We start from the raw sequence: 14,059 nt of genomic DNA, 5'->3' as shown, positions 1-14,059 counted from the left end.
AAGGGTAGAGGGAGAGAGGGGGGAAGGGTGGAGGGGTGGGGAATGGAGGGGGTAGAGGGAGAGAAGGAGGAGGGGAGGGAGAGACGGCAAGAGGGGAGGGGTAAAGGGAATAGGGAAAGGGGGAGATGGATAGACGAGATGGGATAAAGGAGACAGGGAGGATGGGAAGGAGAGATGGGAAGGGGTAAAGGGAGAGAGGAAGGAAGGCAGTTGGAGCAGAAGATTTTTATCATAAAATTATCCAAATAAAGGATATCATTCACTGCCAACAGGTCCTTTCTTATTAAAATACACCACTCTACAACTGTCAGCTTTCTTGGTCAGGTTATACAGTTTCATTTTACCATCTCTGTTTCCCCTCCCACCAAGCTCCACGCCACCCAGCCCCACCCCACCTTCACCCATATTATGAATACACACTTGACCCCTACCCCCACCGCTACTCATACACAAGCTAGCGATAAATACAGAACAGACAACAGAACTTGACTATGATAAATTCATGTTGTTATCGGTCCATAAAAATTAATAAATGTGAGGCAGCATGGTGAAATCAGGCGCCCGTCAAAATAACAAAAGTGAAGAAACTGGCATTTTTTTGCAGGTTTGGGAATTTTTATCGAATTTTTGTTTTTCAGCTCAACACCTTTTATGCCCATTAAAAACACATTCCAGTGTGGATTTTACTGAAAAACGTTGATTAAATGCATAAAAGATGTAAACTTTCAGTTTCCGAGGGTTTTCAAGCAAAAGAAATAACAAACTTTGGCGGCCATTTTCTCTATAACTTTACCTCTGAAACCAGGCGACCTCATCTCCTTCAATCGCAAATATCTTGACTTGTATCTAAGATAAACGGGTATTGTTTTCATCCAAAGCAAGGCAAATAGACAGGCTTTAAGATGATACCAATAACTCCATATGCCAAAAAATTGACGAACGCCTGATTCCACCATGTCGTGACACAAAATCTCACCTTGCTGGACATAGGCATCCAGTCTCCGGTACCGCAGCTGGTAAAGTTTGACCACGCCGGAGGAGACCTGAGGAACCTCCCAGGAGACGGTGGCGCTTGTGGCGCCCACAGACAAAACATGGAGTCCTACGGGACGGGACGGGGCTGGGCCGGGGACCAGAAGGTGAAGGTTATAAACAGTCTTTGAGACATTGATTGATTGATTGATTTGTTTTCGTTTTAGTAAGAGTTTTACGGCACTTGCACCACAATATGGCCAAAGAAGTGCCAAAGATTAGAGGTGTTACAAAAGTGTAACAATCACAAAAAAGAAGTTTTAGTGGCGCTAGTGGATCTAGACAGAACACGTTGAGTTATTGATAAACTGATAACATAAGTAACATGTGAGGTGTTACAAGAGAGTAACAAACATAAAAAATAAGGAGGAGAGATAAGGACGAGAGATGTTTGATAGGAAAGAAGAAGCAAACCACACCAGAGCACCCGCCAACCACCCACATTCTAAGAGTTAAATAACTTACAGGACTGGAATGTGTTGGCAGACATCAAGTTACTGGGCTCGCTCATTCCGACGTCATTCGTGGCCGTGACGTAAAACACATAGGCCACGCCCCCTTCCAGACCGGTCACTTCCATGCGGGTCACGTTGGGTGGAAAGTGGGTCGGGAACACTCGGGTCTCTCCACTACTTCTGTGAGAAACCACGATAAAAGGGGCCGTCAGTTAGCTCAGTCGGAATCAAGCTGGACTATGGAACGGATAGCAAGATCTCTGGATATGATTTTACTAGAATTTATTAAATGTATAACACCACAAGTATAAAAAAGATAAAAAGCATTATTAACGACCCATCACACCCCCCCTTCCACGCAAATTGTCAGATCACGCAGCGGCAGATATGTACCTCTTAAAACAAAGAAAGAAAGATATTTAAAAAAGAAGTTTTTTTACCATCTAGCATAAGGCTATTGTCAGAATAAGCATAGATGTGTGTTACAAAACGTGGCATATCTTTAAAACTACTCATTTGAAATAATTAAAAATCAGCATGTTCAGCATTGAATTTGTTAGGAGAATATGCCACTATTTCACCATCACAAATTTCCGACAACCGAAGACCTTTCTTCAGCCACACACACACACATTTCTTCAAGAGAATATGTGGTCGCCTTGGACAATATTTCGACTGTACTTACTTCTTCTTCTTTTTTTTTTCCAGTAGAGGTTTTACGGCGCTCGCAACTGCATAAGGTCGTATGAGTGCCAGAAGACTAGAGGTTTTACAAGAGAGTAACAAACATAAAAAAGAAGAAGGGGAGATAAGGACAATAGATGTTTGATAGAAAAGAAGAAGCAAACCACACAAGAGCACCCGCCAGCCACTCACGTACTTACTTCTCCCTGAAGGAAATCTGAAAGTAATCTATCTCGGGGAAATCGGGAAGCGGGCTGCTCCATCTCCACAGCAGGTAGACGGACTCCGAGGAGATAGGGACAGCGGTGAGCAGCACAGGGGGGACCGGGACACCTGAGGGGTAAACGAGAGAGTTTGTTTTAGTTTTAGTAAGAGATTTTATGTTTTGTTTTTTGTTTTAGTAGAGGTTTTATGGCGCTCGCAGCTGCATGAGGTCGTATGAGCGCCAGAAGATTAGAGGTGTTACAAGAGAGTAACAAAAATAAAAAAGAAGGAGGGGAGAAAAGGACGATAGATGTTTGATAGGAAAGAAGAAGCAAACCACACCAGAGCATCCGCCAACCACCCACTAAGAGATTTTAAGGCGCTTGCAAAACAAATAGGGATGTCATATAAATGCCAAAGATTTAAACAGGGATACCAACCTGGGGGGGGGGGTTAACGAGAGAGTTTGTGTTAGTTTTAGTAAGAGTTTTTAAGGCGTTTGCAACACAAATAGCGATGTTATATAAATGCCAAAGATTTAAACAGGGATGCCAACGATTGTATTTTTTCTAGTAAGAGTTTTACTGCACTTGCAATACAATAAGGTCATATGAGCGCCAGAAGATTAGAGGTGTTACAAGAGAGTAACAAAATTTAAAAGAAGCAGGGGAGATAAAGATGATAGATGTTTGATAGGAAAAAAGGAGCAAACCACACCAGAGCATCCGCCAACCACCCACATTTTAAGCCACTTTTGTTTCAGTTTGTTTTAGTTTTAGTACGAGTTTTTAAGGGGAGACGTACACTCCCGGAAAAAGTGTCTAAACGAAAGAGTTCCTTTTAGTCTTAAGCCTTCCAGCCCCAGCCAATTTTGTGCACTTCCTAACCCTAGTTCCAGCCAATACAGCAGTATTTCAGAAAAAGAGGCATGCATTCTAAAAAGTGATGTAGTATCCCTGTAATGAGGTTTAGAGAATAACAAATAACACTGTTTAAAGGTAAATGAACAAATATTATGAAAATTAAAGTTTAATTAGGTTGGCTGATTTAGAAAAAATGTGCTAATTCCGTATCTCCAAAACTGAGAATATACACTCTAGGTACATAGGGAGGTACAAGCGCTGCTGAAAATATACGCGCATGGGGCTGGAAAGGTTAATAAGAGTTTTTAAGGCACTTGCAACACAAATAGCGATGTTATATAAATGCCAAAGATTAAAACAGGGATGCCAAATGATTTTTGAAAAAAAAACTGAAAATGAGCGAGGGAGTATCACATCTCACCTAAAATGAACCTTGTTAAGTTTTTAAATGAGCAAACAAAAACATCTCTCCTACCTCTCCACTTTCCTTTGCAAGTGTATGAACGGAGGAAAAAAATTGAAAAAGCCGGAAAAAAACAGAGATTTGGCATCCCTGTTTAAAAGTGTTACAAATAGAGAGTTCGATTTTTGAAAAGGTGTTTTTACTCCCAGATCGACACAATTTAGATTATCTAAGAGGCAGGCTTCAACCTGTGTAAGTGAGAAGAACAATTAAATACCCAATAACTTTGCGGTTTTTTTAAACCTCCACAATGTGGATTGAAACTAATTTTTGAACAGCTTAATCAGATCTCTGCTAAATTATAGTTTACCTCTTTTTAGGGCTAGATCTAAATCTATAACATCCAGTGGGACGTCGTGGGCGCGGCAATCAGGGTCAAGTTCGAGGGTGGAATACACCTCAAAATCTACTTTGTGCTATTGGTGTATTTCCTAACTACATGCATTTACAAAAACTACATTTGCTTTCTAACATAAATGCCAAATTTCCTTAAAATCGTAGAGAAAATGTAAGAAATATAGCACTTCGAACTATACGCACTGACTTCCGACACATATGGCGCGGCAGCCCCAGGACTGGTAGAGAGTCCGTGGGGGTACGGCTAGGATAAAAAGAGTTAAAAGAATAAGAAATGGAAGGGTCATAAAGTGCAAATGTTTTTTGCCTCTCCTAAACAAATTGCCTCGCTATATGGACAGGATCATTCATCATTTTCCCTTAAGACGGCAGTTCAGGTACAGTAAAAAGTAAAGTTGTTCCATATCCGATCCGGACATAGGGGATTGCCTTGTTAGTGAGACAACTTCCTGGGCCTTCGGCATATTGTTGTAGGGTGGCCAGTTCCGTTCCACGCCGCCTTTACTTCTCCAACTCGAAATCAGGTACCCATTACTGCTGGGCGGGCAGGAGAGGGAGGAAAAAATATGTGTCATGTACAGTACAAGAGAAGAAATCCTCACCATAGACAAAGAGCGACATCGTTCTGCTGTCGGTTCCCACCCTGGATTCCGCCCGGCACTCGTATAGACCTGAGTCTGAGCTCTCCGCCCTCTCAATCACCACTGAGCCAAGGGCTGGGGTTCGAATCCTCCCATCCAGCGATGGTCTCACCACTTTCCCTTGATGTACCCATTGCATAGAAGGGGAAGGAATTCCAGAAGCTGTACACCCAAATGAGATTTCTTGTCCTTGTCGGACAGCAGTGGTGGGGAACTGGACTTCTTCAATCTTTGGAGGGACTGGAGAATGAAGAAAAAATGATAGTTACAGGAGAAGGCAAAAAAACCAAAAAACTGGACAGTTACAGGAGAAGGTAGAAAAAAAGAGTTACAGGAGAATGAAAAAAAAGACAGCAAATAAAAGAGAGAGCAAAGTAAAAAAGACAGAAAACAAAAAAAAAACAGTTACAAGAGAATGCAAAAAAAAAGACAGCAAATTTTACAAAACGGATACAGGAGAATGCAAAAAAAAATTGTTTTAATCGACAGTTACAGGAGAATTTTTAAAAGACAGTTACAAGGAAATCAAAAGCAAAAAATAAACTTCAGTCCAACCTTTCACATACTCTTCATCTAACATTCTTCTGACAATAGCCACCTTCAGAACAACAGAGGCGAAACATCAAGATGCATAGTTCTGAGAACATGGGATTCCAAGACTCACACACTTATTTATATGCCAAAATTCTTTTTAACACCTTATTCGTTAAGTGTAAAGTCAGTATCGCATTACACTTAACATAGTGACAGAGTGAGCAATGAATTTAGACTCAAGTAATGTCAAGCAGAGGTCGGTGACACAGAGTTTAGCTGGGTAGTCACTGGGGTGTGTCCTTGAGCAAGACACGACAACCCTAACTCAAAATACAGGGCGCTGCACAGTGGCAACCGACAATGGCATGGTTGTAAATTGCTCTGTACTGGTGTAATATTGGTATTAATGTATGTATTCGTGCATGTATTTTGTATGTATGCATTCATAATTATGTATTTATGTATGTATGTAATTATGTACTTATGTATGTATGTAAGTATGCATGTTGGCCATTGTAAACCAAATTGCCCTTCTGGGATCAATAAAAGTGTAATTATTATTTTTAAATATTTTTTTAGACACAGTCTGCAGGGCAACTGCATCAGTTATGCCTTACTTTTATAAGAAACGGAGCTCAAAATTTTTCCATCCTTACCCATAAGACGGACAAAAGCAGAAGCCGTCGCAGTTCCCTCTGAACTGTCTGCCACACACTCAAACTGACCGACCTGAGCCCATCCCAGGCTTGATATGGTCAGTTTATGATTCTCCTCCGAGGCATCAACGTCTTGCGGCAGCACAGAGCTTCCCTGGAATAATCAGGGGAAAATATCTGTTTTCAATATGTGAAGCGAGCTGACAAAATGAGTTACTTCTCAGATGCCTTAAGGAAATAGATACACCACGCTAATAGGCGAAGTTTTTAGAATTCATAAGTATGAAGTAGTGGAAGACAGGTTAAGGTTTAAGAAAAAGACATCAATGGAAAATCTACAAATTTGACCCCAATGTCGATTTTTGGCCAATATCTCCATTTGCAGATTGTGAGATGTCACTCATTTTGTCAGCACACTTCACATATAATGCGCAGAAGTGGTGCTCACTTACCTTTCATAATATCTCCAACATGACACATGCTACTTGCTCGAGAGTTTATTCTGAGCTGACCTGCCGTGATTCGTGAGTGATCACTTGAAAAACACTTCTTAAATGGTCACGTGATACACACAGATATAAAGGACATAACTCGCATAATACACCGATATTTTTTTTTAGTAGTAGAGGTTTTACAGTGCTCGCAACTGCATAAGGTTATATGAGTATTATGAGCACCAAAGGGTGGATGTCAATAGAGAAGTCATTACAGGGAATCAGACTTACTCTGCTCATCTCTCTGGCTTCAACAGCACAAAGTCTGCTTCGACTATCAAGGCACCCCGGAGATAATGGGTCACAAGAGTGACAAACATACAAAACATGTAGAGGAAAAATGACAATAGTAAGGATTAGGAAAGAAAAAGCAGGAGTTCCCTGTTGTAGATCAGGCACAGTTATCAGCATGACATTGATGAATCAGCCCATTTACAATTCTACAGTTCATGAACGAGAAATGTCCCCCCTTTGGGAATGGCCTAAAGACACTTCAGTCAGAGCAGTTAGTCTCTCTTAACAATACACCTTTGAGCTCTGCGGTAAAAGGGAAAAAAAAGAGCACATGAACAGAGTGGGGACAAATGTCATGAAAAGTGAAATTAACTTTTATATATATATATATATCGCTACCCTAGAATTACAAAGTTCTATCTGCTCCGTTCTCAGTTTTGAGAAATTTGACGTTAAAGATTTGAGTTTCACAACATGTCAAGCTTTTTCGAATGCAATTCTTTGTATATCTTTAACAATGACTCCAAATAATCTTACAATTTTGAAAGCGCAGATGGAACATTTGCTTTCTGACCTCATAGTCTTAGTAACTCAAGACAGCCAATAATGTCAGATAGAACTCTGTAATTCTAAGGACCTCCAAGCAAATATTGAGTTCCTGCGTGATGTCGGCATCGCTGACCACTTATTATGTCACAGTGCCAGAAGGAAGAAAGAGAGAGAGAGAGAGAGAGAGAGAGAGAGAGAGAGAGAGAGAGAGAGAGAGAGGGGGGGGGAGGGAGCGAGGGAGGGAGAGAGAGAGGGAGGAAGGGAGAGAGAAAGAGAGAGAGAGAGAGAGAGAGAGAGAGAGAGAGAGGGAGAGAGAGAGAGAGAGAGTAAACAGTAAACATTTTGAAACCAGCAAAGTTTATTTTGTTTGTTTTAGTAAGGTTTTACTGCGCTCACAACTGCATTAGGTCATATGAGCGCAAAGGGGTGGATGACAACAGAGAAGTCCTTACAAGGAATCGGGCTTACTCTGCTCACCTCTCTAGCTTCAACAGCACAAAGTCTGCTTCGACTATCAAAGCATCCCGGAAATAGTAGTTCACAAGTGAGTGACAAACATACAAAAGAAGTAGAGGAAAAAGACAATAATAAGGATGAGGAAAGAAAAAGCAGCAGTTCGCCCTGCATTGTCCCGGCACAGTATGAGCATGACATTGATAAACAGCCCATTTACAATTCTACTATGAATAAGAACATGTTAATATCACCCCTTTGGGAACAGCAAAGTCGAACGTCAGCACTCACGTTGTACAACCAGTGGATGGAAGGAACTGGATGACCTTTGACATCACACTCTAGGGTCAGCCTTGACCCAATGACCTCTGTCACATCAGCAGGCCCCAGCACTATGACAGGCGCCACTGTGAAAGTAGAAAGAAAAATTAGGTTAGTTTTAGTTTTAGTTTTAGTTGGTGTTTTACGGCACTTGCAACACAATAAGGTCATATCAGTGCCGAAGATTACAGGTGTTAGAGGTGAGTAACAAACACAAAAAAGAAAAAGGGGAGATTAAGACGATAGATGTTTGATAGGAAAGAAGAAGCAAACCACACCAGAGCACCCGCCAACCACCCACAAAATGAGGTTAGGAGCATGAAATAACAAAGAGACCTTGTGATGAAAACAGACAACAGAATATGATCAGAGAGCAGGAAAGAAGGTGAGAGAATAATGTTTTAGAGAAAAAAAAATGTTCCCCTCGCTCTCAGGTTTCGAACCTGGGACTTACTGAATGAGAGGCGAACACCATAACCTCTAAACCACCGGAGCCCCCCCCCCCAACATATACATTGTCACTGAACATTGCCAAGAACGGACAACAGAATTATGGGTCTCGACTCTGAATTTCTTTAAAAAAGGAACTTTCTGATCTGGCAGCTAATTTCAAGTAAAAGAGTCACCAAATGTGGGGCGTGGTGACAAAATGAGTTATTTCTCGCAATCCATAAATCGATAAATTGGCTAAAAGTCGACACTAGGGTCAAATTTGTAGAATTTCTATTGATACCATGTTCTTAAACTATAACATTCCTTTTACTATTTCATTTTTACAAATTGTAAAAGCTTCCTGATAAGTGTGATGTATATATTTCCATCAGGCTTGAAGCCGAAAAGTATCTCATTTTGTTAGCCCGCTTCACAAATATATTTACAATCTTGATCATGTACAGAAAGTGGTGGGGCCTTACTGAGAAGAGCCCCTCCCAGCAGATCTCTCTCTCTCTGATTGGCCCGCTGTCGCGGTAGCGGAGTTTAGCGGAGGAAATGGCAGTGGCGGAAATCCACTAAATAGCGGAATATTGAGACCCCTGCAGAACCCACTTTCTTCACTGACCATTGACAATGAGCTTGCCCTCGGAGGAGGTCTGACCCGCCTCATTGCTGCCCACACATTGGTAGCTGCCCGCGTGGTCAACTGTCACGTTGGCAATGACCAGACTGGAGAGGGTCAAGGTCACACCGAGCGATGATTTTTTTGATAAACTTACATCAACGCCATCTGTGAAGTTGAAAAAAAAAGTGAATAACATTAATTTAGTAAAAAACATTGAGTAAAAAAAAGTTTTGTTTGTTTTAGAAGAGGTTTTACGGCGCTCACAACTGCATAAGGTCATACGAGCGCTAGAAGATTAGAGGTGTTACAAGAGAGTAACAAACATAAAAAAGGAGAATGGGAGATAAGGACGATAGATGTTTCATAGGAAACAAGAAACAAACCACACCAGAGCACCCGTCAAACACCCACAAAAAAAAGTGCATTGACGTTTGTCTGTTTGTTTGTGTAAAGAGATGCACATTGACACTATAATAGTCACACAGTCTTTGTTTTACTTCTTTTTTTTAAATAGTTTTAGTAGAGGTTTTACGCGCTCGCAACTGCACTAGATCTAGGTCATATGAGCGCCATTGCTTTTTTTTTGTTTTTGTTTTTTTGTTGTTGTTGTTGTTTCATTGTTTCTATATAATTATTTGTTTGAGTAGAGAGATGAACATTGACACTTTAATAGTCATTTATAGCATACTTTTGTTTCATTGTTTGTATATTTGTTTGAGTAGTGTGAAGCACATTGACACTATGACAGTTCTACAGTGCACAAAAAAAGTAAGACAGACAGAAGCAACAGAGGGAAAGAAAAGAAGTAGGACCTACCAGTGGCGTCCTCTAATCATCCAAGCACATTGACAAGACAATAGTCACTATTTAGCACAGTGAAATAATACGACCAAAAAATCAACAGCCGGAAAGAAAAACAATAATAATAACAGATAGCATTTATATAGCGCAAATCCCCGCTCAACAGCAAGCTCTATGCGCTTTACAATCTATACTATTACATGTACCCCGGTAGACCTGAGAGCATTCTGAAACAACCTCAACTTCCTGGGAAGCATACAGTGCAAGCCGTCATTTATAGGCGCTAAAACACTAATATACTGACACGATCTTCCGCTTTCTATGGCCGGGTACCCATTCCCACCTGATTGAAGTGAGGAAAATTCATGTAAACTGCCTTTCCCAAGGACACAAAGTCGGGCCCGCGACTCAAACCCCCAAACCAGCAACCTCACGATTACGAGTCCCACAGCCTAACAACTAAGCCATCGACGTCGCAAGAAAAGAGGTAGGATGTGCCAATGCGACCTTCTAACCGTCAGTTGTAACTTTTCTAGTAAGTGCCAACCTGCAGTAAGCTTGTAATACACCGGGACTAAAAACCTATGTCGTGGCTACCAGGTGTAAAACATTTTTTACGAGACAACAGAGAATGAGGTGGCATCAGTAGCATAGTGGTTAGGCTACCGGACTCGTAATTGTGAGATTGCGAGTTCGAGGGTTCGAGCCTCAGCTTGGTCCAACGTTGTGTGCTTGGGAAAGGTATTTTTCCTGTATTTCCAGCTTGGCTCAGTCCTTTTGGAGATGGACTTTAAACCCGGAGGTCCTGCCTCTTAAATAACTTAATTCACTAATAGTGTGGACAGCGGCATTAAACCCATACCATTTCACCATTTTTTTTAAAGAGAGTGTAACTTACTGTGATACCAGCGAATGTCAGGGACCGGGTCCCCAACGATTGGACACTCGATGGAGTACGAACCTCCCTCTCTGGCTGTGAGTTGACCAATTGGGTGTAGCGACGCAGGTGGTACTATAAATAGAATAGCAATGACATTTAATAATACATCACTCGCACTATAGATGAACGATTTTTGTTTTTTGTTTTTTGTTTTTTAGTAAGTTTTACGGCATTTGCAACACAATAAGGTCATATAAGTACCAAAGCTTAGAGGTGGTACAAGAGAGTAACAACCACAAAATAGAAGGAGGAGAGATAAGGACGATAGGTGTTTGATAGGAAATAAAAAGCAAACCACACCAGAGCACCCGCCAACCACCTACAAAGTTACTTCTTCTAAAATTAAAAAACACTGGTATTTTTATGATGTTCGTTACGTAGAAGGAAACAACCTTCAGACAAAGAAAGAAATATGAAAAATAAATTTTTTTCAAGGAGTGAGGTAATTAAACAATTTCTTTCTAATGAATAACAGGGGAAATTAGAGCTTATACTGGCTGAGAGAGAGAGAGAGAGGGAGAGAGAGAGAGAGAGGGAGGGAGAGAGAGAGAGGGAGAGAGAGAGGGAGGGAGAGAGAGAGAGGGAGAGAGAGAGGGAGAGAGAGAGAGAGAAAGACAGAGAGACAGAGACGAAAAAGAGAGAAAGAGAAACAGAGACAGAGACAGAGGGAGAGAGACAGAGACAGAGACAGAGACAGAGACAGAGACAGAGACAGAGACAGAGACAGAGACAGAGGGAGAGAGAGGTGATTAAGTAAAATACTAAGGCAACTTTCCCTACCGTTCCAAAAGCACTTTTAAAAAATATACTTTTATCAGAATTGTAGAAATGTATTAGACATTTTGTCTGACCATTTGAATAAAGAGTAAAAAGAAGCACATCGCCTCAGTAATGGCCATTAAGTGATGGGAGACAGACAGACAGACAGACAGACAGACAGACAGACAGACAGACAGACAGACAGAAAGAATTAACAGTGGGAAAGTAAGGAAGCATGACCTTACAGTGACGCCCTTCAACAACCCACAGACAGGATAATATAATACATCCATCAAACTTACCAATCACAACAACAGATGCATTCCCTGCGGCATTTCCATATCTATTTTTAGATACACAAGTGAACTGGCCTTCCCAAGCTTTGCCCATGTCATTTACAAAAAGTTCTTGACCACGGTTCCTGAAAAAAAGACAGTTCACGTTTCTGACAAAAATGATATTATCAAACAAACTGTAGTTGGAAGTGTTTGACTGATTTCAAATTTAATCTCGCTCACTGAATGATAGTGATAGCACAATGTTTTACATGCAGTTGACACAATTATGAGAATTTGAGAACAAACACACACACACAGACACACACACACACACACACACACACACACACACACACACACACACACACAGACACACAGACACACAGACACACACACATACTCATACACACTCACGCACACACAACAACAACAACAACAAACACACACTTCACTCACACAATAGACAGTTTATCAGAGGGAGGCACAGACAGTCCCTGGAAGATTACACACAAACACACACACAACAACAACAACAGCAACAACAGCAACAAACAGTTCCCCACTCACACAATACACAGTTTTTCGTTTTAGTAAGTGTTTTACGGCAATTGCAACACAGTAAGGTCATAGAAGTGCTGAAGATTAGAGGTGTTGCAAGAGAGTAACAAACACAAAAAAGAAGGAGCAGAGATAAGGACGATAGAGATGTTTGATAGGAAAAAAGAAGCAAACCACACCAGAGCACCCGCCAACTACACACACAATAGACAGTTTATCGGAGGGAGGCATAGGCAGTCCTTAGAAGAACACACACACACAAACACACACACAACACACACACACACACACAGACACACAAACTTCCACAACCCCCCTCCCACACACACACACACAAACAAACAGTCCCCCACTCTCACAATAGACAGCTTATCGGAGGGAGGCACGGGCAGTCCCTGGAAGAACACAGCACACACACACACATACACACACACACACACACACACACACACATACACACACACACACACACACACACAATTCCCCACTCACACAATAGACAGTTTATCGGAGGGAGGAACGGGCAGACCCTGGAAGAGCCAGCTGGTCACAGGTTCTGGGTCAGCCTCCACCAGACAGCTCAGATGTAGCGAGTCACCTTTGGTCACTTTGGTGCTTACCGGTGGCTGCAGCATGATGGGAGGACCTGTGGGAAAAGAGCAGTGAAAAATATGCTCCTTTTTCTTTTTCTTTCTGTCTTTCTCTTTTGTTTTGTTATTTTTTACCCTACCCATTTCTATTAGAAAAAGAAAAAAAACTCCGAAAAACAGACAATTACAAAAAATAAAACAAGAAAAAGGGGGGGGGGGGGGGGGGATGAAACAAAAAAGGGGAAAAAAAACAGAAGCATATCAAGAGAAAGAAAAATTTGTTCTGCGAGAAAAAAATGTCAGAGATGCCGTCTGCGGAGGAGAATGGATACAACGTGATTTAGATAATGATGCCGATAATGATGACGATAATGAAGAAAATATTGATTATAAACACAATGATGAAGACAATGATGAAGTTAATTATAAAGAAAATGATGAGGATAAAGATAAGGATAATGACGAAACAGATGATGAAAATGATGAAAGTACTGGAGGAGATAATCAAGTAAATAATGCTGGAGATAATGACAAAGACACTGGTAAAGAAAATTATGAAGATAGAGGCATAGACAGTGATAAAGAAAACAATAAAGATAGTGACACAGACAGTTTGGGGGGGGGGGTTGGGAAAGTGTTTTTAGGGGTTCGCAACCGCATAAGGTCATATGAGTGCGCAGGACACATTAAACTTTTTCAGTTGGTAGGAAATTTTGCCTGGGTGGCTGCCGAAGTCTACTCTTATCGATTTTAGACCACCAAGGGATCTTTAACGTGCACAACTTGCACATGGGCCCTACGTGACACAGACAGGTTTGGGGTTTTTTTTGGAAAGTGTTTTTAGGGGTTCGCAACGGCATAATGTCATATGAGTGCACAGGACACAGTTGGTAGGAAATTTTGCCTGGGTGGCTGCCGAAGCCTACTTTTATCGACTTTAGACCACCAAGGGATCTTTAACGTGTGCAACTTGCACATGGGCCCTACGAGATTTTTCGCTCTTGTCCGAGAGGGCTAGGTGTAGATCTTTCCTACCAGAAGATCAGGGGTGTGGCTGAAAGACAGCAGTAAGAAGGAGCCAAGGAGTAGCAGTAGAAAGGCTGCAGAAAGAGTCCGGAGCCCAGTGGAGAGGG

The 14,059-nt window shown here is 41.4% G+C and overlaps 1 protein-coding gene across 1 annotated transcript in view; it reads right to left on the bottom strand.

Annotated features, from left to right (window-relative positions):
* Positions 1–14,059, bottom strand: part of LOC101855762 (hemicentin-2) — a gene marked incomplete at both ends in the record, with an annotated part of 39,975 nt that overhangs the window by 7,909 nt on the left and 18,007 nt on the right. The window contains 10 exon segments of the mRNA XM_035973284.1: positions 977–1,120; positions 1,498–1,667; positions 2,372–2,504; positions 4,661–4,939; positions 5,890–6,043; positions 7,911–8,026; positions 9,001–9,165; positions 10,700–10,813; positions 11,803–11,921; positions 12,829–12,982. Coding sequence (XP_035829177.1) covers positions 977–1,120; positions 1,498–1,667; positions 2,372–2,504; positions 4,661–4,939; positions 5,890–6,043; positions 7,911–8,026; positions 9,001–9,165; positions 10,700–10,813; positions 11,803–11,921; positions 12,829–12,982 — 1,548 coding nt within the window.

Source organism: Aplysia californica, unplaced genomic scaffold (genome assembly GCF_000002075.1).
Source record: "Aplysia californica isolate F4 #8 unplaced genomic scaffold, AplCal3.0 scaffold01100, whole genome shotgun sequence".
NCBI lineage: Eukaryota > Metazoa > Mollusca > Gastropoda > Aplysiida > Aplysiidae > Aplysia > Aplysia californica.
This window is presented reverse-complemented; position numbering and strand designations above follow the sequence as displayed.